Below are 25,810 nucleotides of genomic sequence, written 5' to 3' on the forward strand. Positions count from 1 at the left end.
TAAGCAGCGCATATTACAATGCCGCACTTACACAAGAAACGGGTAAAATCTGAGGGTTGAATAAAATACAAAGAAAGTTGCGATTGACACTACAGGTGACGAAAACTACTCGTTTACCAAATGTAAGCATGTTTATGCGGCAACACAATGAAACAGCGCGGCAAAAAACAAACACGAACAAAATAAGCTACAAGACGATGCGCTGGCACGTATGAAATTTACAGAAAAGAATAAACTTCTCTATTGAAAGTTGGCGAATCCACATGCTGCTTACTTTCTCAACAGTCCCCTTTTGTTTCGTTTCATGGGGTTGCTGCTCCGAACCACATGCTTTTTTCTACTGAGCGAAGAAATGTCAGTTGCCCGAGATGCTCGGGCGACAACCGACACATCCTTTGGGTCGCCACACATCCAGCATGCGAAAAAAGGCGCTCGGATGCTACTGACGTTGCAGGAATTGGCAAATACTCCATTGCAACGTCAAACACATGATCTAGGCCAGTTCGCATGCTGTGCCAAGTCTCAAGTGGTTTCGGATTGGTGCGGCGATCGACTACAGGGTTACTATAGTATGTCTTGAACTGAGAAGGCATTTAGTTCATCGGATCGTACTCCAGTGCAACGCAATTGTGTAGAAGTGCGCGATCGACGGCATCCCAAATAGAACCAGAAAAAGTAGTCGTATTCGGCTTTGCAACTTCCTGCGTCTTAGGATAGCGTTCAGGGTCTGCGTCTCAGGATAGCGCGCCTCGCAGTCATGCGCTCCGGCCAAGGGCCGAGGTTGGGGGCGGGTGTGGGTGATGGAGTAATGGATTAATCGAGTAGTTTTAATCGATTAATTCGATTAATCGAAATGCACAAATCGATTATGATTAATCGATTAATTGTGGACATTTAATCGATTAATCGATTAATCGTTCATCGATTTTACCATCCCTAATGGCCTGATGACCTAAATGAATGACCTCAATATGACTTTAAAATGACCTTAATGAAAGGAGGTCCTTCACCTGTGTCATCCGAAACGAAGGCGCGTCTCAGACCTTATTGCTGCAAGGGTTATTGATGAACAAAATAAGGATTGCGTGCCTTGAATGATCTAAAGATTTGTTTTGTACTCAATTTATGATGTATAGTCGTGTAGTGGTGCGATTAGCTGTGAGGTGGCCTTATTTGCTACATGGTTTAAGTTGCACACCCCACTGTGCACAAATTGCAGTACATAAACTCCAGTCGAAGCCAGCAATAACAAAATCCTGGGGCAACGAAATATTTTTAGATCCCCTGGTGAACGCCCAAGGAGTCTATGCATTTTGTACCTCACGACAGAGAAACTTTTTGTTGCAGCAATCCACCATTAATGAAACTTTTCGAAATGGCAGTCCGCATATTATCTGCTGACATAATATTGTGTCCAAAAAGCGCTCAAAGGCGTTCATTGTGCCCTTACACTGTGTAAACAACCACCACAGCACACTTGTGTGGCCACCACCATTATTGTTTACAAACAAACAAAACCGCAGCAGAGCTACTTTTGCATGCAACAAATTGCAGGCAAAATCGCAATAATCGGTTTTGTCCACAACTTCTGCTACCGTAGAAACAACTTTTCATGGTAGGAGAAGTGGTTCATGACTAGTAACTTTTTACAAAGAGTCTGAAAATATTCTTGGTAGACACTATCAAAAGGTATGCTGTGATTTCCAGAGATGAAATAAACTGTACTAGCACACAGCTGCTTTGAAAACAAACGAAAAAGAAAAGAGAGAGATAGAGAGAGGGGAAAGGCTGCACCCACCATTGTCAACATACTTGACTGATGAGTCATTGCTGGAGATGGTCTCGAAGTTGGCCATGAGGGGTGCAATGAACTGTGTTGCAGCCAACCACACGTGCAGCATGTAGCCTGTGAAGAGGAAGCCTAGAAGAGAACGGAGCAAGTCCTCAGAGGGGCGCTACAACACTTTTATCTTGTCGTGAATATCTGAGCGAAACAGATTTCCTGTATGTGCAGATTCCTTCTTTTCTGCGCACAGACGGAACAGAAAAGCTGCCTGCTCTTTCCTTTGTAACTATTTAAAGCTTGCATATTTACATACCCCCCGTCCAACCTGTGGAATTCAGTATTCATAGGATAACTGTATAGACACAACAGCTGGCAGGAATGGAGAGCTTTAAAAGCATGTTATGGCTTTCTAAGTACAGCAAAGCCTTGTTAATTCAAGCCATGACTACAGTAGAACCTTGCTACACTCAAAGCTCAATACTATAACGAAGTTACATTTTACATGAAAATAAGTTCATTATGCCCAAAAAATATATTCATAACACTGTATATATTGTAAGACTATTCTTCATTTACTTCGTTATAACCGATATTTCGTTATATCGAGGTTTGAGTGTAATACGTTTTGATGCGACTGTAAAAAATAAACACAAGAACTGAAAAACAGGAAAAAAAGAAAATTGACTATTGGTGAACCACACAGAAGTTTATTAATATGCTTACACTCGAAAAAACCATGAAACGTTGTCTGGTGCGTCTACTCAAGCCCGATCAGCACAAAGACTTTTTCAAGCACCTGCAGTGTCATATCTTTTTAAAAAATCTACTTCCGCTACAGCCAAAAGCTGGCAAGCGATCACTTTTGGCGATACCTTTGCGAGCTTGTCGCCAGATGCGTTGGCGTTTCCAAGCAATAACACTGCATTTGGGAAAAGTGCCAAAGCATCGCGACTAAAAGTAGACGGCCGAATGCCTCACAAAAGTGAAAGTACCCCCGAAGGCTATTGTCCAAGAAATGTGACTTCTGCTCCAAATCTTAATAAATTTCATTACTGATGCATGTATTGGTCCACTCAGCCACAATACAGGTGACGGATAGAACAGTGGAGTTGAGAACGGCATCATCCACAGGAATGTAATCAACGTATCCGATTCTGTCGGTACCAACAGTTGCAGGTGTGAAAGAACTAAGCCCATGCAGCACGACCACTGTGACGACCTACAAGAAACACAAAAGCAGCACGAGAAGACTTCAGGATCCTCCAATGAATAACGATGACCAGTCCACACTGATGCGATGGCAGAAACAAATGCCGATATCGAGGGCACTACTTTGGCCAGTGCCAAAAACTAGAGCTGTGCGAATAGCAAAATTTTGGGTGCGAAGCGAATTCGAATAATAAAGATTGAGTGCGAATCGAATCGAATAATTTCGAATAATTTTCGAATATTTCTCAAACATTTTTCAAATGATTCGAAGTGAAATTACAGAAAAAGTTGCAAAGAATCCCTAAGTATGTTCTTGTGAGATAGCAACATGAAAGTGTTTCTTTTCGCTAGGTTGATGAAGCGCTGGTGGGGTCATATTTCATAGTTGTCTTTCTTATCAAGAGTGAGGCAATGTAGAGGCCGAATTGTATTTATGTACATGATTTGGTGCAACCAAAGTGTTGCCGACAACACTTTACACGTGATAGGCAGAGATGCCATTTCCTCAGCCTCTCCTCCTCTTTCAACTGCTGTGGAAAGCCAACTGATTTGGCGGACAAGGGTGTGCTCCCTTCAAATCCAGAGTTCTAAATCTGCCTCGTAGACGTCGATATATAAGAACATCTGAAATTTTGGATGCTAAAAAGCTTCGGCGTCCGATTTTTCGGACTTCCTGCCCAAATTTCAGGTCCAAAACAGCATTAATTGAGCCCCCAACTCTGCCACATCTTTGATCTCCATATTGGAACCAGCGTTTTCTTGAGTTAATACATTTGCGACCGTAGCGGAGCTTGAAAGGCAGCCTTGCCGCAATACAGGGGTGTGATGAGGTGAAGCATATTCAAAATCTAGGGACCACTTCCAAACGGACGTTGACTGTCTCTTGGCTAAGTTGGACCGTAACGGACCTTGAAAGGCAGCTTTGCCGCAATACGGGGGTGTGAGGAGGTGAAGCATATTGAAAATCTCGGGATCACTTCTAACCGGACTTTGTCTCTTGGCTAAGTTCGACCGTAACGGAGCTTGAAAGGCAGCTTTGCCGCAATACGAGAGTGTAATGAGGTGAAGCATATTGAAAATCTGAAGGGGTCACTTTCAATCGGACGTTGACAGCATTTGTCTTTGGGAAGTTCGAATAGTTCGAATAGTAAAATTTCAGTGCGAATCGAATCGAATAGCAAACACTATTCGAAAAATATTCGAAATTTCGAATATTCGCACACCCCTACCAAAAACAAGATCAGGATTATGTCATACACACCATGTTTGTAAACACATACCTCGAAGGCTATGCTTTTTTTTTCTAGTTCCTGGGAACAGAAAGCACGTTACGGGTGTCGCTTGCTCCATTCATGTGACTGATCTTACAGTCAAGCCACGCCAAGCTGCATGAAAAGTCAACATGGCCACTTTCTTAGGCGGCTGCATGGCCGGCTCTGAGCACACTCTGGAACGTGATATATACGGGAACGGTCCCACTCTCGTGACGTATCAGTGGGGTTCCCAATACAGAGGATCCTATGGGAGCTGACAGGGAGAATGATTCCCCAAATCATCCCGGGCTTTGTGATGCAGTGTTAAAGCATTGAACTGTTGTGCTCGACGAACATGTGACACAGCGTAGTGGTTACTCGCGCTAGTTGGTTCACATCAACTTTGTGATGCCCGTTTGATTCCACCCAGCTTTACAGAAATTTTTAGGAACTTACTATCGCATTTACTCAAATCTAAGCCGCTCTCAATTGCAGGCCGACCCCCGAAATTCGCAAGGCCAGAAAAAAAAGCCGGCAGATCCCACGCATTGTGGGAATCGATGTAATGCGAAGCAGCCAGCAAAGAGCTGCATACATCGTCTTGTATGTCACTAAGCAAAATGCGTGTCATGATTTTCATGTTAACTCGTGTTATTTATGTTCGTTACACAGTCACGTCACGCAATACCAATTTCGGTGTAGATCAAGCTAGCGAAACGGCCACCAGCGCACCATGAGCGTGGCACGTAAGTCATGCTGTACATGACATGCGTGTCATGATTTTCATGTTAACTCGTGTTTTTATGTTCGTCACACAGTCACGTCGTGCAATACCAATTTCGGGGTAGATCAAGCTAGCGAAACGGCCGCCAGCGCACCATGAGCGTGGCACATAAGTCATGCTGTACATGACATGCGTGTCATGATTTTCATGTTAACTCGTGTCATTTATGTTCATCACACAGTCATCTCGCAAGATACCAATTTTGGTGTATATCAAGCTAGCGAAACGGGCGCCAGCGCACCATGAGCATGGCATGTAAATCATGCTGTACATGACATGCGTGTCATGATTTTCATGTTATGACTTGTCATTTATGTTCGTCATACAATCATGTTATGCCATACCAATTTTGGTGTACATTCGATTAACCAAGCGACCAGGAGAGCACAAAGTCGGAGGCGGCTGGCTAGATAGATAGATAGATTACCGTATAAACGCGTGTAAGGGCCGCACTTTTTTTTCAAGAAATGAGGGCCAATTTTCAGGGTGCGGCCCATACACGCGACATTTTTTTTTTTAAGTAAAAACGCACCAGTTAGCGAACGAAGAGCGTTTATTGCAGTATACGACATTTATTGCGACATACGTGCTCAATCGTCGTCACTCGGCGAGTCCTCAGACTTGGAGTCCGAGATGAGATGACATGCTGCGAAGCGCCGTCACCCCACAAGCAGTCATCTTCCGTGCCATCCAAGCTGTTAGATATCCCGGCGACTTTAAAACTTCGGGACACAATGTCCGTCAACACCGAGCTCCACGCAGATAGGATCCACCCAAGTACAGTCGCCAAGGCTAGTTCCTTCACACGCAGCATGTCCGTTGTGAGCGCAATACCATCATTCCGCACTTCAGTCACATAGCGGAGCAAGTCTTCTTCCAAATCGGGAAACTTCCACTGCTCTCCTCGAAAAGCGCCCTTAGTGCTGTTGGTGTTTCGCAAGGCTCCTTTTTGAGCACACCAACGTCGAACACACTTCTCGTCAACGTCGAATTTTCTGCCGGCGGCACGTTTCCCATGCTCGAGGGCATACTCGATCACCTTCAACTTATAGCCAGCAGTGTAGCTATTCAGGTACTTGCCCATCTTGCCAAAACGTGAACGCCGTGTAGAAAACAAGCTAGCACGAAGGTCATCGAACAGTGCAGAAAACTACAGCAAGTGGCTGGCTGAACTGCACAAACCGAACAACGCAAACGCCATGCCAAAGTTGGTGATGCTAATGCCGATATGGATGGCGCCGATAGCGCGTTTGTATAGAGATGTGAGAAGCTAAAGATAGAATCCTACTTTAACCTTTAGTTGGCGGGTCTATGAATACTAATAAAAAAGTTAAAATTTTTAGCCCACTTCACGAACATCTTAACACGAATAAAATCCAAAAATATATAAATATACTCTGGTGACGATGATGATGGTTGCGTTTTTTTGCGCCATCTATCGACTACGCCTAGAAGCTTACGCGCGCGCGCATTTTGAATACGTATTGGTTGAGGAAAGTGTGGGTGCGGCCCTTACGCGGATTTTTTTTTTTTAGAATATGCACTTCAAAAAAACGGGGTGCGGCCCTTACACGGGTGCGGCCCTTACACGCGTTTATACGATAGATAGATAGATAGATAGATAGATAGATAGATAGATAGATAGATAAGATAGATAAGATAGATAGATAGATAGATAGATAGATAGATAGATAGATAGATAGATAGATAGATAGATAGATAGATAGATAGATAGATAGATAGATAGATAGATAGATACGCTCAAAGTCGCAGAAGTTCGCTAAGGAATGCTTCGCATTTAAAAAACAAGCTTACCTTGAATGCAGGCCGAATTGCAGGCCATCGCTTCTGAAGCATAGTTGGTGCAGGCGTTTCGCGAGCACGTGTTTAAGGCACGACTGCACTGCACGATCGCTTCCAGAAAACTGACCAACTCCGCACTTGCGATGCTCGCGCCTCTGCCACCTCCGTGTCACACGACAGGAGGAGAGAGGGTGTCAAAGTGCGTGGCATTCACTGGCGCCATAATCACATGACCCGATCCATCTTTGCCCGCCTTTGCCGGCGTGAAATCTTGCTGGCTCGACGACCCTCGCTATATGAACATGGGACTGCGAGATTTCGTAACAATGGACAGTACGAAGCAGATGACGTGGTCGGTCTGAGTAGCCATGGGGACCACCACTCTGCCGACCTCGTCACCATGCAGCTACCGTAGGATGTTGCAAAAATGAGCCTCGGACATGCATGCACAGCCGTCTGCATAAGGTCGCCTGAGCTCGGCGCATGATGAGCCGCCATGCCGCTAGCACGGCCGGGCCTTTAGGTAGGCGACAGCAGCGGTCAAATCATTGTACTCGAATCTAAGCTGACCCCCCACTTTCGCCCCACATCGTTTTTTCAAAAAACAAAACATCGGCTTAGATTCGAGTATATACGGTAAAATTGAATGGTGCAAGAGAAGCTAGAAAGGCACAAAGTGGCTTTAGCAGTGCCGAGTACATCAACACCAAGTGAGGTAAGGCTGAATGCAGGACACTCGGGGTAGTCCCTGAGCATCACCTTCTACACCCCTGGAAATATACCGTGAACTCACCTCCTGTGGCAATGGTGATGTTCCGCACTGGGTGACCGTAGAAGGGAAAGTCGAAGCTCAGGTTCACAGTCTAGAAGCACCGAAGAAAGAACATGCAACAAAATGAGGACAACATTCAGCGCATGGCAATTAGCTTCTACTCAAACAACTTGAGGGCTCGAGCTAGTGGGCACTCTTATCATCAATAGTAGTAAGCGCAAAAGCTTTTTGACAAGAGACGGCAACAAACAACACTAGTCCAGGTTTGTTGCCGTCTCTTGTCTAAAAGTTTTTGCGCTTAGTATTACTGAGCATTCTACCGAAAGTTTATTTGAACAGTGAACGAATCTCAGCTTACTGTATTAACTACACAGGTCAATTAATAGGCAACGAACATCTGTTAAGATTGCTGACCATGGCCAGGGACCAGTACTAATACTCACAGCAAAGCTTCAATTTGGGCTAGTTGGTACGGCATAGCAATGTAGATGCGCTGAGTGAAGCACAGACGAGAAACGTAACAAGGGACAGACGTTTCTCGTTTGTGCTTCACTCAGCGCATCTACATTGCTAATACTCACAGATTGCTCTAAAAATGGAAAGTGAGACAGTTGCAACCACAGCTTAAATTAGCTGTGATTGATTAAGCAAGTCTTGCATTCTCTTTTCACTTAATGCTTCTTATGCTTGGAAAAACAACAAATCCAAGGTACCATAAATTCAATACTACATCATAGACACTCTGACAAAATGTTTCAAGCCATGCCTTCTGTGACATCAATGTCAAGCTGATTCCAAAATAAAATATACTGACATCATAATTGCCTTGCAACAATATCATCAAAGGAGAGACATGAACAAAGTGCTCTTATAGAACTTGTATAAGTGTGTCTATTGGGAATGATGCTTCTGCATCTATCCCTACATTGGTCTTGTACATGCAACACAGACACGTAATGGCTTAAAAGTTTACAAGGACCACTGTTAAAAACCGCTTCATTTCAGATCATCTTTAGTGACCAACCAATGGACTGCTGGACAAGATGAATTCGCAGTTTTACTCAAAGTGATACATTAATAGCGATTGAGTAGGATGACTTCTGTCACTTGCGAACCTCTCTTCTTCTTTAGTGTTATTTCTGGCTTCAACAGTTCTTCCTTCTTTAAGTTGTATCCCTGTGTTTGGATTGGTGGGGAGTTCTGACAAGTTGGTAAAATTGGTAATTTAGTAGTTTGTTATATCAAAAAATTCTTATATTGAAGTTTGGCTACTTATGCAAAGTATAAAGTCACAGGCTGATTCATTTTTACGTGTAATGGGACCAAAAAAAAAATGTTTCTATAAAAGGACAGTCCCCACATTCCACTGTTCTGCAAAACAACTCCACAGGTTGCGGGAGGCAGGCTATCCAGAGGACAGCCTGGCATGTTTGTGTGAAAGAGTTCACAGAAAATTGGTCTATGAACAAGGAACCCTCGAGGAGGGAAAAAAAAAACAGTTGCTAGCATTCAGTGGTTCACACCAGCTCAAGGGGAGAAATAGCACTTTTAAGACTTCTTTTTACTTTCTGAATTGGATATGACAAAACTTGCTGAGTGTATGTACATTTGTGTGCCAATTTAAAATATGCAACTATTTTTCTAGTAAAATATGTAGTTTTTAAAATATGAAATAGTTCATGTGCCTTATTGGGATCAAGATTTTTCCTAAACTGAGAGAGTTGCAAAGCAAATTAGCATATGACAATAATCTGGAATCAGAACTGACTGCAGTACAACAAAAATGGATGTTCTAAACCCCTTCGAAGAAAAGTTTTGCCATGTCAAATATTTGTGAGCACAACCGCAGCTTGACATTGACTCCCTTGCGAATGTTCAACATACCAAAACTATTGTTCAAATGGGTTTAGGTTCTTATTAAGAGTCCTTGATGCTACTCTTTGTCTTTTCATTTGTGTGGCGAGTCAATTTACTGCAAATATACATATTTAATGGACCAGCGTAGCTGATTCTGCTTTACAAATGACGAGCGTGACAGTCAATATTTTTACTAACTTTGATCACGGGTGTGGGTAATGTTTCCTTGGTCACAAGTATAGGTTGATGGCTAGTAACATTTCCGGAGAAAAAAAAGGTCAACCTGTATTTGAATAAACACGGTACTCATGAGAATACTTAGGCATGACAGTGCTGACAAATAACTTACAGCTGCCCGTCGGTGTGACACAGAGAGCATGTCGTGGGTGATGACGTGCTCACTGGGCAGTGAGTCCATGTCGGTCCAAAGGCTCCGCACCGTTGCTGGGTCCGCGTAGAACGTGGTGTTGTAGTAGTCGTGGTGATCCTGCAAGCACAACACAGGCAGTCCCATCATCCTTCATTAATGCCACGAGTAATAATTAGCACAAACAACAAGTCTTAGCATCAAACGCACTTGCAGTGTGACATATTGGTCACACTTTTTGCCTAATGCAACTTCACTGATCTGTAACAGTGAAATTCAGAAAGATACAACAACTGCAAGAGTGTGTTTCCCTAAGGCTAAGCTGGTTCGCTAACTGCGAAGTTTTCAATTTTACATTCTGATTTATATCAATAATGCAGAAAACTTGCACTGACTGTTTCCTTCTTCCTTTTTGGCTGTTTTGTTGGGGCTGCTCCTTTAACTCTGAGAAGCTGAAGGAGAATAAGGTACTTTCCTCATTTCCTCATTCGTAAAAGTAGAAAACTTGCATGCTTTGAACTTGCCCTTTGGTCGTGGCAAGCACATACATTGTTAAATAGCAGCAAACATTTGTTAACTTGAGGATGTGTATTTCGATGTGTGCTGGTGAACTGCCGGAATGTGAGCGCAGCACAGTTGGGTGACGCGAGCGCAAAAGCGCTCAAGTTAAACAAAGTGGCAGCAAAGTCCACAGCAACACAAGCAACACAAGCACATGAACAAATGTTCTGAACAAAGGAACAGTTAATGACGGAGCCACCACAGTGTCATACAGGGGCACATGGATAAAAGAACACTTGGTGACACAGCCACCAGTGTCATGCACCAGGCATGACACTATGGAGGCTGCATCACTCATTTAAGATTCTGTGGTAGCCCTCATTTGACAACAGGAACTCCCCTTCAATGTGGGGAGTACAGTAGAACCCCGCTGTTACGTTCCTCACTGCTGCGTTTTCCCGGCTGTTACGTCGTTTTCCGCCGGTCCCGGCATAGCTCCCATAGGATACAATGTATTGGGAACCCCGCTGTTACGTCGTAACTGTCGGACCGTTCCCGTATGATACGTCGCGAAGTGCGCTCGGAGCCGACCGAGTGACTACCAAAGAGAGTGGCCATGGTGCATTTTCACGCAGCTTGGCCTCGTTTGACCGTAATATTAGCCGCATGAGAGGCGCAAGCAACAGAATCTTTCAATTGATGCAAACAAAAGCATGGCCTTCGAGATTCAAATTGCAAAGATGGCGTCTATGACGTAACTGCTCGCGAAAGCAAGGCCTTCGAGATTGGCATTTACTATTGACAAAAGCATAGCCTTTGAGATTTGTATTGCACAAACATGGCGTGTATGACGTAATTGCTTGCGAAAGCAAGGCCTTCGAGATTGGCATTCACTTCTGCCATCGCGTTGGCGTAGACTCATCATCATCGTTATTTGCGGAGAACGGGAGGAGTTCGAGCTGGTTGGAGCTCGCATGGTCGCGCGTGCGGTTCGCGGTCGGACTCGCCGCGCCGGTCGTGATTGCGTGTGCTTAGTTCTTTCATGCCTACAGCTGTTGGTGTTAAAAAAATCACATACGTTGATTACATTTCTGTGGATGAGGCCGTCCTTAGCTCCGCGTTTCTATCCATCGACTAGATCGCGGCTGAGCGCGCCAATTTTCGTGCTGCTCGTAAGAATTGAAATAAAATTCTGTACCACTAAATATTTTGCCGTTTTTCCTGTTTTTCGTCTCTTACGTTTCCCGTCTCTTACGTTTATTTCCTACGGTCCCTTCAAAAACGTATCAGCGGGGTTCTACTGTACTTGGTAGTGAAAATCATGTCTACTACAACAAACACGAGTGTATTGAGCCACTAAGTGCAGTTTGAAGAAAGTATCAAGGTCTTTGCAACTTTGCCCTGCTGATGTACAGAACAGAAATGGGGGTTAAAGATTTCTAAGGTACATAATGCTGACAATGTCACATCAGTTCTGCCACAGCTGACGAACCTAAGATGAAGCAGGTTAATTTTAACTAAATTAACAGCTACTGAGACCCAAAGAAAACAATGTCACACAATAACTTTTCGTTCAAGTAAGCGTTCACTACTGACTGCAAATGCTGCTTTGTGAACATGAAAAGCCAAAACTAAATTTTGGGGTTTTATATGCCTATACTCTGACAAGACTTTTCAGACCTGCTGTAGTTGGGGGCTGTGGGCTAATTTTAACCCTCTGGGGTTCTTTAATGTGTGCTTAAATTTAAGTACATTGATGTTTTTGCAGTTTTTCCCCATTGAAATAGTGCCGCCATGGCTGGAAATTCAACCCACTCCCTCATGCTAAGCCACTGAAGTGTCTTGAACCTGTAGATTCTATTTAGTTTTTTCAAATAATAATGGAGCATCTTCACTTGGTCGAACAAAAAGAAGTAATTGCCTCTTCCTAGATAGTGCTGCTAAATATTCCTTTTGTTTACAAAAAACAGAGCAATGAATATTTTAACATGGTTGCATAGCAGGTTTGCACACTGGACAGTCACACCATCTGAGAGCATTTCAAACACAATGTATTTTCTCGAACCTACAAGCATCTTTTCTTTCCAATAAAAGGAGTCTGAAAATTACCTGCACATTATAATGGGATACCAAACTGAAACCACACTCGCACTGTTGGCAACAGCATCCAATCAGAGGGTCAGATGCAGTGTCATTGTCATCACAAAATGGCGACTAAGCACATTTTGGTGTTGGTTTATACAAGTTCATTTTGTGTTTGACTACGACCTGTGTGCATCGTATCTCTTCACAATAAAGTGCGCATGGCAATGTTCTATTTTCATTATGAAAGATCGTGTAAAGGAAGGTCACTTTGCATGCTTAAGGTAGCTGTGTAAAGTCTTTTTTGCGTGCTGAGACGTGTGTTGTTAAATGGAGCAAGCAAAGCCAGATCTTCAGGTGCATGTTGACCAGAAAACAATTCCCAGGGCTGAAATAGGCTAAATATCCAGGCCTCAAAGACAAGCTTGCAGACTTTCTTAGGCAGCTCCGTGTAGACCGAGCTTCTCAAGGTAACCACTCTTGGGTTGGTATGTGGCAAAGGCACATCCAGAAGTGACCTTAAAGCCAGAAAAACTGAATAACAGAGTTTAACAAACTGCCACAAAAATAAATTTTCAATTTTGTAAGGGCTAAATCTGCTCGTTTTCCTCTATTTTTTAACTGCCAACAAAAGACATGCCCTGTTATTTTTTTTTTTAATCTACTAACATTACACCCAGGTCCATTTCCATATAGAACTCTTGAAAATTGGGTGCGTGTTAGATCCAGTGGCACATTAGATTCAAGCAAATACGGTATTTTTAAGGATGCTGTTCATCATCTTTCACAGTCTACCATTACAGTATCACAAATTAACATCAAGTTTAAGAAAGCTGGAGCTAAGGATACCATCTCGTCACAGCCACATGTATGTCTGGTTTTTAATCCTGAGTGCATATTATCCATTGTTGCTTGCAATTGTTTTTCATAAGATTAAAGCCAACACCCTTCACGTTGTACAGAGGGTCTGGGAAAGATATAAAAAAAGGAAACACTAAGGAAAGGCATGGGGAGCTATGTAGCCTGCATTTATTGAGTGAGCACAACAATGGGATGCAGTGCACTCGAATATGGCAGTCTTGATGCGGTGAGGTGGCACACACTGGTTAATTGACTGATTGGCAGCTCCTAAGCTCACATAATATGCAACAATTGTGGTTACAAGAACATACCACTTGCCTTGCGTGACATTGGCTGACAGTACCAGGTCCTAATTTTGTATTCACACACACAAATATTAAAGAAAGTGGTCATGTGGCAATTTACGAAATTGGCAAAGCATTGCCCGTCTTATCCAGAAGTTGTGAGTTTGATTCCTACCTACGGCAAGTTGCTGTCACATCACTGCATGCAACCCAATGACTGGAGTGCAATGTACACTTTTGGTCACGACACCAACATGCTGGAGTTTATGTTTTTTTATTTTATTTATTCATATACCCTAAGGGCCCATGGGGGCATTACATAGGGGGGGGGGGGGGTAGTTACAATGCTGTAGGGTTATGTTTACAAAGGAAATATTTACACAGAACATGAAAAAAAGGAAAATCCAAAAATCACAAGAAGTCTACACACGAACAAAACATGGTAATACAATGTAGCACTCAGTAAGGCATGAAACAAGGTATGCAATAATACAGGTAATATTGGAACTAAACTAAACAAAAGATAGCTATAAAATTTTACTCTTCGATATTCCACATCTCCTTTAATTTGCTAACAAATGTGTCGTGATCGCGCACACTTACAACATCGCTTGGTAGTTTATTCCAATGATAAATTGCAAGAAAAAGTGGTGAGTCACGAAGGAAGTTAGTACGCGCAAACATGGGTTGTATTTTGTATGCATGATCCAGGCGTGGAAAAATGCGATGAGCTGGTTTAATCTGTGACTGTAAGAACGATGAATCACTGAAATAAAGTCTGTGGAAATGAGACAGTAGTGCGATAAGCCTACGCTTTTCTAGTGCAGGTAATTTCAATGACGTTTTAATTGCTGTTATGCTATAGAACCGTGAATATTTTCCGGTGATAAAGCGGGCTGCCTTGTTTTGGATGGCCTCAAGTTTATGAATTAGGTATTGCTGGTTAGGATTCCAAATAAGGGCGGCGTATTCCATTTTTGAGCGAACTAAAGTTATGTATGCGAGAAGTTTGGTGGACTGGTTGGCAGAGTGTAAGTTACGTTTAATGAATCCTAGGGCTCTTGAAGCCTTACTAGTTATTGCATCAACACGAGCATTCCATGAGAGGTTTTCTGTAAGATGGACGCCTAAGTATTTTATTTTGGACACGTTTTCAACTACCATATTGTTAATCATGTAGGAATGTAGCTCGGGGCTGGTAGTTCTCGTAAATTGAATGCACTTCGTTTTTGAGACATTAACTTCCATTTGCCATTGATAGCACCAGCGGGTGATTTGGTTAATGTCAGACTGCAGTGCACTGACATCGGTATGGTTAGTAATTTGTCTGTAAATGACACAATCATCTGCAAAAAGTCTGATTGGGGATGACAGGTGGTTACCTATATCGTTGACGTAAATGTACCAATGTGTGTACACTGGTTTCTTTGCCAAGTATGAGTGGTCTAAGAATACAGCCTCAGCGATTTGTTGGGTCCTTACCGTCTGGTTCTGGTACCCCGGAGGCAGCGTCACGTTGCCCGACTCAACCAGGCTCTCCAGCTCTTCTTCGCTGAGGAAAGATGTTGCCAACGGTGTCACCTGAGTCGGTGTCGACACATTGCTCGCCTCGGTGTTGGCAGGTGCGGCCGTAACAGCGACATTGGGGGGCATCGCTGGGGCTTCAGTCGTAGTATTGCCCACCAGATGCTGCTGTGGTGCTGGCTGCGGAACAGGCGCGGCTGGCGGTGCCACCGCGACTTGTGTCGGAACTGCGGCTGGCACCACGCCTTCCTCTACAGGAACCTCCTTGTGCTTGGATAGCTCTGGCGTTTTTACGGAGGGTGCCTTGGTTGGCATTTTCTTAGAGTCCAGCGTCGGCTTCTTGGTGGGTTCACTGGCGCCGGAGCCACGTCGGACGCGATGGAGCGACACAATGTCCTCACGTGACAGCTCCGCAGCAGCAACGCCGGGAACATCATAATGCACAGCTGCAAGGCGAACCACACAATTTAAAAAATTTGCAGCCACCAGGAATACAAAAATAAGCGCACAAAAAAGAACAGATTACAATAAGAAATGCAATGCAGCCTGCAGTTACCACAACATAATGCAATAGTTTATGTTGCTTTCTTACTGTGTGTAAATACTACCGTAAAATCCTGAACAAGCCCCCCCCCCCTGCCCTTCCATCATTTTCACTGCTTCATACAGTGTTTTTATTCGCTTGATAAGGGCTAATAACGACAGTGAATACATGCCTATTCAAAAATGCATTTCATTGGAAGTACGCACGGCTTTTCTGCCGCCATCTTGAATTTTGATCCATGGCCGAGCAGGCCCCTTCAAATCTTGTCCGATTATCTTTAACCGTAAGGGGGGCACTTGCTCGGGATTTTATGGTATGTACTTGGTTACAACTTAAGCAAAAATGTCAGCTGCGCCCTTCACCTGTGAAGACAGTCGTGCTAACTGGTTTCCGCTCAAACTGTAAGTACTTTTTCTCAGCTAGTATAAGTGCTACACAAAGGTCCGTCATTACTAATAAAAACATTACGTTTTGCCTAGCAGCGATGTCCTAATCCATGACAGAATTTACTAGGACCTTCAAGTTTCCTATCTAAAACCAGCAACGCAAATACGTGTCAATATACAAAATTCAACTATCTGAAATGCTCGAAAAGTACTTGACGTGACAAAAATGAGCAAGCCCTCCTGGATGGAGCATTTATACAAATTCTCTGTGGAAGGGACAGTGATGGCTGTTGGCGGAGTTGACATTTTTTCTCAGGTTGTAGCCGAGTGTAGCCAGTCAAATATTTTATGGCCCTCATCAACATCTTGGCAAGGCCTGTAGTAGCACAGAGTAAAAAAGCTTTACCTTCAGAAGTCATTACAGCTATCAAATTATTATTTTTTAGTCTTTTTAGATTTGCAAAAGAAAAATGTTTGCAGTATTTGGAGCAGAACACAGCTGCTTTTTATTGCACCTATTTCATATTGTATGTATAACAAAGCTCCATCAGCCAAATTTATGTCAAGAAAGATAGCTTAAGAATAACCACGTGAAAAGCAGCAAGAAGCATCTTGGGGTCACTAAGGGGTGATAAAGCATTGTAGTATGCAGAGGAATTTCTACACAGCAGCATGTCACAGAAGTCTACAGCAGCAACAAGAGCAACAAGAACAAATACTGCTAAATGTGCACAGTAGCTCACTGAGAGCTATAAGGTACATTCTTACAAGATTGCAAGTTATATTCACACAAGAAAAAAAAAATAATCATGGTTGAAACTGGCTGAAACTGGAAAAATGTGAAACAACCAGGCTGCAAGCTTGCAAGGGATTACAGTGGCATTCCATCATGAAACATTTTCCGATAAGCTTCCATCGTGCAGCAAGAGACGAAGCTAACCGGAACTTGTGTATTTTTTCAACGGTTTAAGAGAGGACATCTCAAAACTTGTACTAGCCTTGAAATTTATAATGAGTAAGACATGTCTTGACCCCTGATATGCTTTCATTTCGCAAATGCAACAGTGATTAAATAAGTAAGTCTAGTATTATGAGGCAGTGTGATGTCAAGCAGATAAGGTTGAATGTCAAACCCAGTACCTCCACTGAGATGGCATAGACAGAAACCAGAAAATAGTATAGACAGAAACAATGTGGAGCATAACAAAACAACAGACATTTAGTACACTGTTGGAAGGGGGCGAATGGTGTACTCTGAGGAACAACACGAGAACACATGGCAAGCTTTCAAATTAAAGTGACATGAGAATAGAAGCAACACTGTGATTATGGTGGTGCAACGTTGTGCTCACTCATAGAAACGGGGAAATACAGCTGCCTTGGTGGCGAGGCAATGGTCAGCCTAATTTGTGGCCTAATTATTTGAAAGTTTTCTAGCTTCAAACTGAGGCAGAGCCCTGCTCATCTGCGACTTACAAGCACTAAAAAATGTTTTCTAGCTGCTGCCGTAGCACAGTACTGAGATTCCCATTAAGATCAGCATGAATTCTCATAAGCTTCGACCAGTGTCTGCATATAGGTATGCTAGCTATGAAGCGTTCGCTCCATTCGAAATCTCTACATCATGCATTCACAAATCGAATGGGCAAATAGCGAAAAAGTGGGAGAATTGCAGGGGCTCCCCCGAGGATTGCATACTGAGTCTGCGCTATCACATACGTTACACAAGAGCAGGCTGTGCCAGCTGCTTCAAAAGAGTCACGTGAGGACTCGCAGGTGCCGGCCTGTGCCTCGCTGCCCACTCGCACGTGTCATGCCACATGTGTGCATGCTCCGGCAAGCTTTATGCTCCACTTGTGTTCCTGTCTATTTGTAGATATAGTTTTACAGAGAAAGTGTTTCTTCTGGACCAAGTATAGGACATAGCTTTTACCACAGGCTACCAGCAAAAAAATAAATAATAATAATAATTGAAACGTGCTCCGTGCAGGAGGTGCGCTGGAAAGGTGACAGTTGAATGAAGCAAACAAGGACACACACAGGAACCCCCTCCCATGCATTCTGATGATTAAGACCTATCGTAAAAAGATTAGCACGTGGGACCGGCGACCGGACTGACAAAACCGTGACTTGCATTCTAAATTTGGCCTTTAGGGTGGGCTATCCTGCTGGCCACCCTTACGCTTAAAACATGCATTGTGCCGAGTGCTTGTTGGCATGTTTGGTAAGAACAGCGCCACATGTCATGATTTTGCATTTCCATCATTGGTCACCCGTGCTAAACATTTTTGGCTGCAGTTGTACAAGCCCGTCTTTTAGAAGTGCATCTTTTCTCATATGATAGCCCAGCTGGACTGACATGACTGTGTTCTACAGTGAGTGCAGATGAAAGATGAGAAGAGATTGTAAAGATTTCCAAAAAAACAAACAGACAAAAGAAAGACAGACATTTCATGTGTTGTTACATGAAGCAATGTTGATTACCTGAAAGCAAAAGTGTGGCCAAAAATGTGTCTGAACACAATGTCCCTATGGAGACCAGGACTGGCTGGATGTGTATGGGGAACTATGGTCGATGCAAAGCAGCAATATGTAACACCTCCCAAAGTATTCATAAAACACACAAATGTAGTGTATAATGGAGACCTTGGGGGTACAGCAACATCCCTGATATCCAATTAAACAGGCTTTGAGGAGTAGAATAGCTATTGTGATGTAAGCTTCAGCAATGTTCTTGTTTGAGGTTATGCTAAGAATCCTTAAGGTCACTGGTCTTCCACTTTTTGCTGTTTCTTTTCTATTCACCAAAACGGAGACCAGTTAATTGACAGGAAGGATGAAAGTCCGTATCTGAAGACATGCTACAGGTGCCAACACACAGAGCCACACTCATCAGTGGTACTGATGCAATGGAACATGTAGATCTGAAAGAACACAGGGAAAATTTACTGTCCTAGCCTCTCGCAGGATGGTGCACCACCAGCATGACAAACATTTCTATTGCTTGTAGTTTTTTAGCATGATTACTGGCATCCAGGAAATAAAGTACTTGAGCAGAATTTATGATAAAAATTGTGTGGAGTCTGCTGTGTTCCAAGAGGCAGCAACAGCAGTAGCAAGAATGGCACTCCGGAGAGGAAGGAAGATCCCCCTAAGCTGTAGATCAACACTTAACAAAGCAAAAACTTAGAAAAATCAAGGTTTACAAATAATCTGACATAAATGTTGAAGCTATCAATTAGTCAATCAAACCTAACATCATCAAATTTTAAAGAAACCTGCACTAGTAAGAGTTCTCAAAAATTTGCTCTAACTTTTAGGCCAACGTTTCAAATTGTTTGTCTATAGTTCTGATATTTGCAAGTTGTCTGCAATTCAAATCTCCATCTGCCCAGTCATATAGCATACCTGCAACTGCATGCTGTATTATACATGACACACAACTTGAGCTCATAAAACTAGAACTATATGCGTTTCTTAGGAAAAGTGAGGTTCACTGACTCTGGCATAAACGGAGGCATATATGCTTTTTTCGCAAGGAATAAATTTCATGGAGTTGTGTTTTTCGTATTAAAAACCTTGATATTTTTGTCTGCAAGCACCATGACCTAGGTGAAATTTATACATTACCTTCGCTATTGCAAGTTATTGTTGTTCTCTGAAGCCTCAATTTTACATTTTGCCTAGCATATGTGCTTTGTGTATGTTGTTTTGCTACTGCCAAAACGTGTTTAAAAAGCAGCTGCGAGATTAAAGGAGTACTGACAGAATATTTCGCGGCCGAGACAGCCTGTGGGATCGATTCCGGTTAACATGCATATATCATCTGCAAAATATGAACAGCGAATATATCTTAGAAGTTATTTTAAATGAATTTTGAAGTTTGCATGAGTGATCGACATCCTCGCGCTACTGACACCCTCAAAGGGGACCCTAGGGGGACCCCCTGCTTCTCTCACGTGACCACGCTGCAACAAGTTATGATGACATCATAGCCGCCATGTTTTTTGCCACGTTTGTTTTAGCAGCCTATTTCTCAGCGGCTGCTCGCGAACCGTACGGAAGTTCGTCAGTCACAGTTCTGTGTGCTGACGTGATCGAGCACTGTACCCGCTAGGTGGCGATAGTTGCACCCGGAGGCTTGTCGTTTTTGAGACCGAAACTGACACTGCTCAGTAATGAGAAGCCTGTAATTAATCATATGTGGCGCGCTGCAGCAAACGATGTGCCACGTTATGACTAACAGGCCCCCAGCAACACATTGCAGCAAAAAAATGCGAGGCCAAAATTTTTGTGTCAGTACCCCTTTAAGTTGCACAGGTGTGGCTTTTATATGCTATCATCTTGTTACATGCTGTGTGTGGTTGTCACTGATCCCGTTAATCGGGTTGGCAATCGCCGGGCGGATTCTAAGGGCTGGCGTCACGGCCCTCCGAAAACGCACCACGAAAGCGCGGACAATTTAGGGTTGGTCCTTTGGTGCGCCAGCGAACGCCGGTTGTGGTCCAAAGACCGAGTCAGAGCCGAGAGTCGATAACACAAACGAAAACGAAATATATTCTCAGTTAAGGCAATACAAATAACACAAACACGTGCACACTCGGCTGGTACCAGTTACAACTTCACAATATAATTCAGATGATGTTTACACAACGGGAGCTAAACAAACAGATCACACGCTACGAATGCAATCGCATGCATTACAACTATTCAACGACAGTTAAAGTCCTGAATAGATAATGGCGTATCCAGTCCACAATACTTGGACGGTAATCGAATGCTTCTCTTCAAGGAAACACTCACGCCACCTCCAGCGTTGATCGTCATAGCTCAACCGTCGTCGTGACTTGTCACGGCTCACACTGTGTCGTCATCGGATTCTTCCAGATCGACGAGCGACTGACCACACACCATCATAAACACGTCTTCTTTGGCTAACGGAGCCACACTTAGCGTAACTTCACCATCACCGGGCCGACTGACTCGCTCACTGACTTCACTACCGTCAATTGCACGCTTTTATCCCTTCTCCCCCGGGTTCTAGAAGCGTCGGGATGTTTCTTCTGCGTGCAGTACAGCTAAGCCTGGGGAAAGGGCGAGAGCTTTCTCGTAGGTTCGAATCGCGGCGGCATCGCTCGCGGATGCGTCCCCCCTTCCTTCTAGAAACATCCAGGATTTGCTGGGCGTTTGATCGCGTCGTCTGCGCCTGGCTCGATTGGGTGAGGAGGATGCGGCGCGCCGGCGTCTTTTGATGCTTGTTTTTTCGTCTTTTCGCGCTTCTTGGCGAGCGGTTCGCACCGTTCTGTCTCGTAGCAGTTTGAAAGCGGCCTCGCGCGCGCTTTATAACACGCTAATTTGTGACAGTGGTAGGAAAGTAAAATCAATAGATGATGAAATGAATCTTCAATGCCACTGCTTAAAACAGAAGCAGAATGAAGCTAAGCTAAAGCATTTGCATTTAAATAAGCACAGACTAAATGGCTTACGGCAACCTGCTGCGCTGCATCTGAATAATAGGTTTCACATCGTGCAGAGCAATAGTCACAGATTGGAGCACAGCCTTTGAATCATCGCTCAAATGTGCCAAGAGCTCAATTGCTGCTTTGCAGAACTAGCGTGGCAGAGCCAATAAATTCAAAATGCTCTCTCCATTTCATTCCCGACAGATTATGCCACTCTGTTTCTTCCAAATAAAAGGCCTCCTGCAGTTATGGAAGGCACTACCTCAAGTCTGCAATGCATCAACACGGAGGGGAGTCTATGCAAAGGACTAATGAATCAATACAAGGTACTGTGTTATCCCGTACATTGTCGCGGCTGCTTCAGCCAGATTTAGATTGATGACTCCATAGATGGAATGAAATCACACTGCCAAAGGAGAAACATTGAAATTCAATGTATGAGCGCACAAAACTAGTGAACAGTTCTTGTAGCAGAGGCACTTTGGTGAAGTGCTGGACCACCCGTTGGCGAAGAAAACGAAAACTGCAGATCCTCGTCTGGCAGCAATGAAAAGGGCAAGCAGAGCAGCGCAGCCGACGACGTCACGAGCGGCAGTGCACCGCGCTTATCTCCGTCGAGAATCGTCCCCTCGACTCTTTTGAAGAGAGAAGTCCGACAAGCGCTGCGGGTCAGTAGCCCGCCGTTGTAAGACAAGAGAAGCAGGAAGGATGCGACACTTCGCGTCGCCCAGGCGCACGAGTCGCGCCAACGAGCCTCAATTAAACGGCCTGATAGGGGGGCGCAAAAGAAAACGTAAGCAGGCGATAGCGAAACTTTTCTTCGCAGTTCCGAAAGCGGCCGCTCGACGCGTATTGGGTTTCGGCGGCAGATAGCGCAGCTCGCGCTTAGTTCTGCCTTTTTTTATCCTTCCATCCGTGGCGAAGCCAACCAAATGAGGCACGGATTCGCGACAAAGGAAACGAGGGCGACTCGAGCACGCGCATCGAGGAAAAGGCGCACGGGAGCGCGCGGCTTCAGCGACAACACGAAGGGCGACAGCAGAAGTGGAAAAAAATATGAAGAGCGAGAAAAAAACACACAAAAAAAAAACGACGACGCCAAGGCGCTCGCGCAGGTAGCTACTGCGCTGCCAAAGCTACTACGCCCTCACGACAACGTCTTTTTCGTGAAGGGACAAGCAAGGCCACTCGTGCCAAAGCGCCTCATCGCCGCCACTACGAGAGGAGCCGCCGAAATCGACAGCAAGTTGCGCGCCTTCCGTTTTCATTTCGTCAGAAGCACGCTTTGCGCGCCCCGCATCGAACAGCAGTGGCGACTGGGCGACGCACGCCGTTTTGTGTAGACAAACAGCTGTTGACAAAAAGGAAGCACGGCGCAGTCGTTCACCGCGTCCCCGAAGGCCGTATCGCTACTCAGCGGCGCCGCCAGTGCCGATTTCGAGGTCGAAAACGCGAGCGGCCGACGGGAAATTAGCATCCGTGGTGACGCGCAACTAAACGCCAAGCGAAGATCGCAGTCGACGGAATCGCGGTCGCAAGATCAATCCGCGAGCAAACGGCCTTGTAGCAAAGGCATGGGGCTGTGCGCACAGAGGAAGACTCAAATAAAGGAAGAAAAAGAAAGCACGAACACGATACCGAGCGCGTTTCATACGAATCTTGTGACACCAATACGGAAATGACACTGCTACAGGAAACGGCCTTTCCGGTCTCGATCTGGTTAGTGCGACAACCGTATCACGTATACTCGTGCAGCAGAAGCAGGGCGCAAATCCTCAGACACAGCAATTTATGGAGTTTATTGCTGAAACATGAAAAGCTTTGACAGAATCCATAGGTGCACGGAAATCGGACCGACTGCTTTGAAAGGAAGCTCTTCAGTCCACACGATGAGTTTTCCTTAGGCTATAAAAGTTACTCGACTGACCCAAGCGTCATGAAAGCTCGTAACTTGTCACCTGCTAGATTCACGAATTCTCTTACCTGAAGTTTCTACGATGAGAAGCACGCAAAGGCTTGAAATCGTGATAATACCCATTGACGAAAATGACACAGTACACAGACGGGACGCCATCTTCGAAAGTTCACTCCTGCGCTGACTGACTGTGGCGCAGGATAGCGTCAAGTGCGACGACCAAGCGCAAGAATGAGCTTTCGTTGACATCCGCGAGATGGCCGCTGCCCGCCAACTTTTAGTTGATGGCGATGATAATGCGGTTTACGAGCAACTTCTAGCTTCGCTCTATTCGGCGCAGATTGCAGTAGCTCCACAGCACAGCAACATTGCAGTCTGTAGATCTAGTAGGACATTGCGCAAAGTATAGCCTCCGAGACTATACACCACACATCTTTGCGTCAGCCTTCAAAAGTAATCTAGAAAGTAGTTGCACCGCTCAGGAAGCACACATGTGCACAGGACAAACCGTCGCCGATTGTTTCCGGCACCCATCGTTTCACTTGTGTTGAGGCGGATTGAGTATTTGGTATGCAAATTCCAAGTAGTTTCTGTTCAATTCACGGAGGTGATATTGACTGCATAACAACCGTGGCTAATCCACGCATCAGTCACAGCAAAATGCATCGATTGATCTGTGGACTGCATACGCCAGAAGCGAGTGCTTTTGATGCCAAAAAAATACACGCAAAGAATATGCGATGGCAGCCATGTTTTAGGAGAACTCGGCGGATATTCTTGTAGACTGTGGAATAAACTCGCGGTTTGTCGTGCCTTTCAGATTATATCAAAATGTGCAGTGGCTTTAGTTTGTTTGGGGGGCATTATGTTTGCTTGATGAAGACGGCAGAATGATGGCCTCTGAGACTGACGTACTGAGAAGTATAGCAACAATAGTGCTCTGCAACTTCAAATTTTGAAGGGAAACTAACGCACATAAAAATAAAGATGTTTTGAGGTCGGATAATGCTGAATAAGAACAGTATTCGCTGGGAAAGAAAAGCGTAATTCAGTTTACTTGGTCCGTTTACCACTTCCCGCTTGCATGCGGATGACTGGTCACCGGAGAAGTGTACTGGAACAACAACGCTGAGCAACAACAATCACCTTTTATGATTCAGAGCCTAACCATGCAAAGGCACGCAAACTTGATATTGTAGTTACTCGCATCGTCCTGTCGTCACTTTCTTTGTCCATGTCTTTTTTGTGCGCCACAAGTCTCAGCTTCTATTTTAGAATCTTAAATGTTTGTGTTTTTGCATTCTCCACCATTCATGCATATCTCATACAACGGAAAGCAGACGCTGCTGTGAAGAGCTCAGCCAAATATCGCTGTCGTGCGCGGTTAGGAGAGTTCGATCGCAAGCGGACCGAGAAGTTACCGGCCAGCGGCCATCTTGCTAGGGACAATATTCACCGTGCATACGTCAGGAGCCGCCACAGTCGCGCGCGGCCTCGAGCGCCACAGCGGCCACGGCAGCAAACTTGACGGGATATGGGAGCAGACGCAAGCGGCAGCAAGCCTCTGCGCCGTGTACTGCTGCTTCGCTCGACGCGTTTTCTTTTCCGTTCGCTTTCAAAAGACGTTAAATTGTTAGCAGCTGCCACAGACCCTTGATATTAGAGGGTATGCTTCTTTTCGTCAGACCTCATGCACCCTCAGGCGAACGCGGCAGCATAAAATGCATGAGGAGGGGAAGACGACACGGAGGCTACGGGCTCGTTGAGCGAAACTGCGCGCCGCTTCGTTCACTTAACAATTACAGCTTGTCACCCTCAGGCTAACGTGGCAGCAGACTTGGCGGCTGCTTGACAGAGACGACAAGACCGGCGATTGCATTGCGTTCACTGCGCCGATTTCAACCAGTGCAGCCGAGCGGTCGTCACAGCGGCTGTTAGCTAGCCATGGCACTGCGTGTCAATTATTATTACATTTGGGTTCAGAGAGCTACGTGCTATAGATGGTTTCTTCCGAGGAGATAATCTAAATAAGGGCAGAGAGCTTCTCGATCGAAGCGAGGCTGGCGAGGCATGTTCACGGCTTCGTGGAAGAGGCACGGTGGATCGTCAGTCACGGGGAAGTGCGCACCACAGATGCGAATGAACGCGCCGGGAAGATCCGTGAAAATCGAGGTATGTCGCTTAAGTTTGCTTTTTCTTAGTTGCAGGTCATATGTAATGTTTTCTTATCACTTAAAAGGGACATCCGTGCGGCCAACTGGGAGTGCCGTGCCGGAGTCGCAGGAAAGTATCAAACCGCCGCGGCATTTCCATTATGCCTGAATAAAATTACTTGCGCATCGAGGACAAGCAAACCGCGATAATGGGGCTTTCCTTTAATTAAAAACGTCTACCCGAAACACTCAACTGTGACAATCACA

General features: G+C 44.7%; 1 protein-coding gene across 1 annotated transcript in view; it reads right to left on the minus strand.

Moving 5' to 3' along the window:
* LOC119386627 (plexin domain-containing protein 2) overlaps positions 1–23,635 on the minus strand; it is a 76,723-nt gene extending 53,088 nt beyond the window's left edge. Inside the window, exons 1-5 of the mRNA XM_037653916.1 lie at positions 23,459–23,635; positions 15,042–15,529; positions 9,814–9,951; positions 7,629–7,698; positions 1,799–1,921 (exon numbers count right to left, since the gene is read on the minus strand). Of these exons, the coding sequence (XP_037509844.1) occupies positions 1,799–1,921; positions 7,629–7,698; positions 9,814–9,951; positions 15,042–15,529; positions 23,459–23,549 (910 nt within the window). The 5' untranslated portion in view covers positions 23,550–23,635. The remainder of the gene's footprint in view (positions 1–1,798; positions 1,922–7,628; positions 7,699–9,813; positions 9,952–15,041; positions 15,530–23,458) is intronic.
* Between the last annotated feature and the right edge of the window lie 2,175 nt (positions 23,636–25,810).

Source organism: Rhipicephalus sanguineus, chromosome 3 (genome assembly GCF_013339695.2).
Source record: "Rhipicephalus sanguineus isolate Rsan-2018 chromosome 3, BIME_Rsan_1.4, whole genome shotgun sequence".
Classification (NCBI taxonomy): domain Eukaryota; kingdom Metazoa; phylum Arthropoda; class Arachnida; order Ixodida; family Ixodidae; genus Rhipicephalus; species Rhipicephalus sanguineus.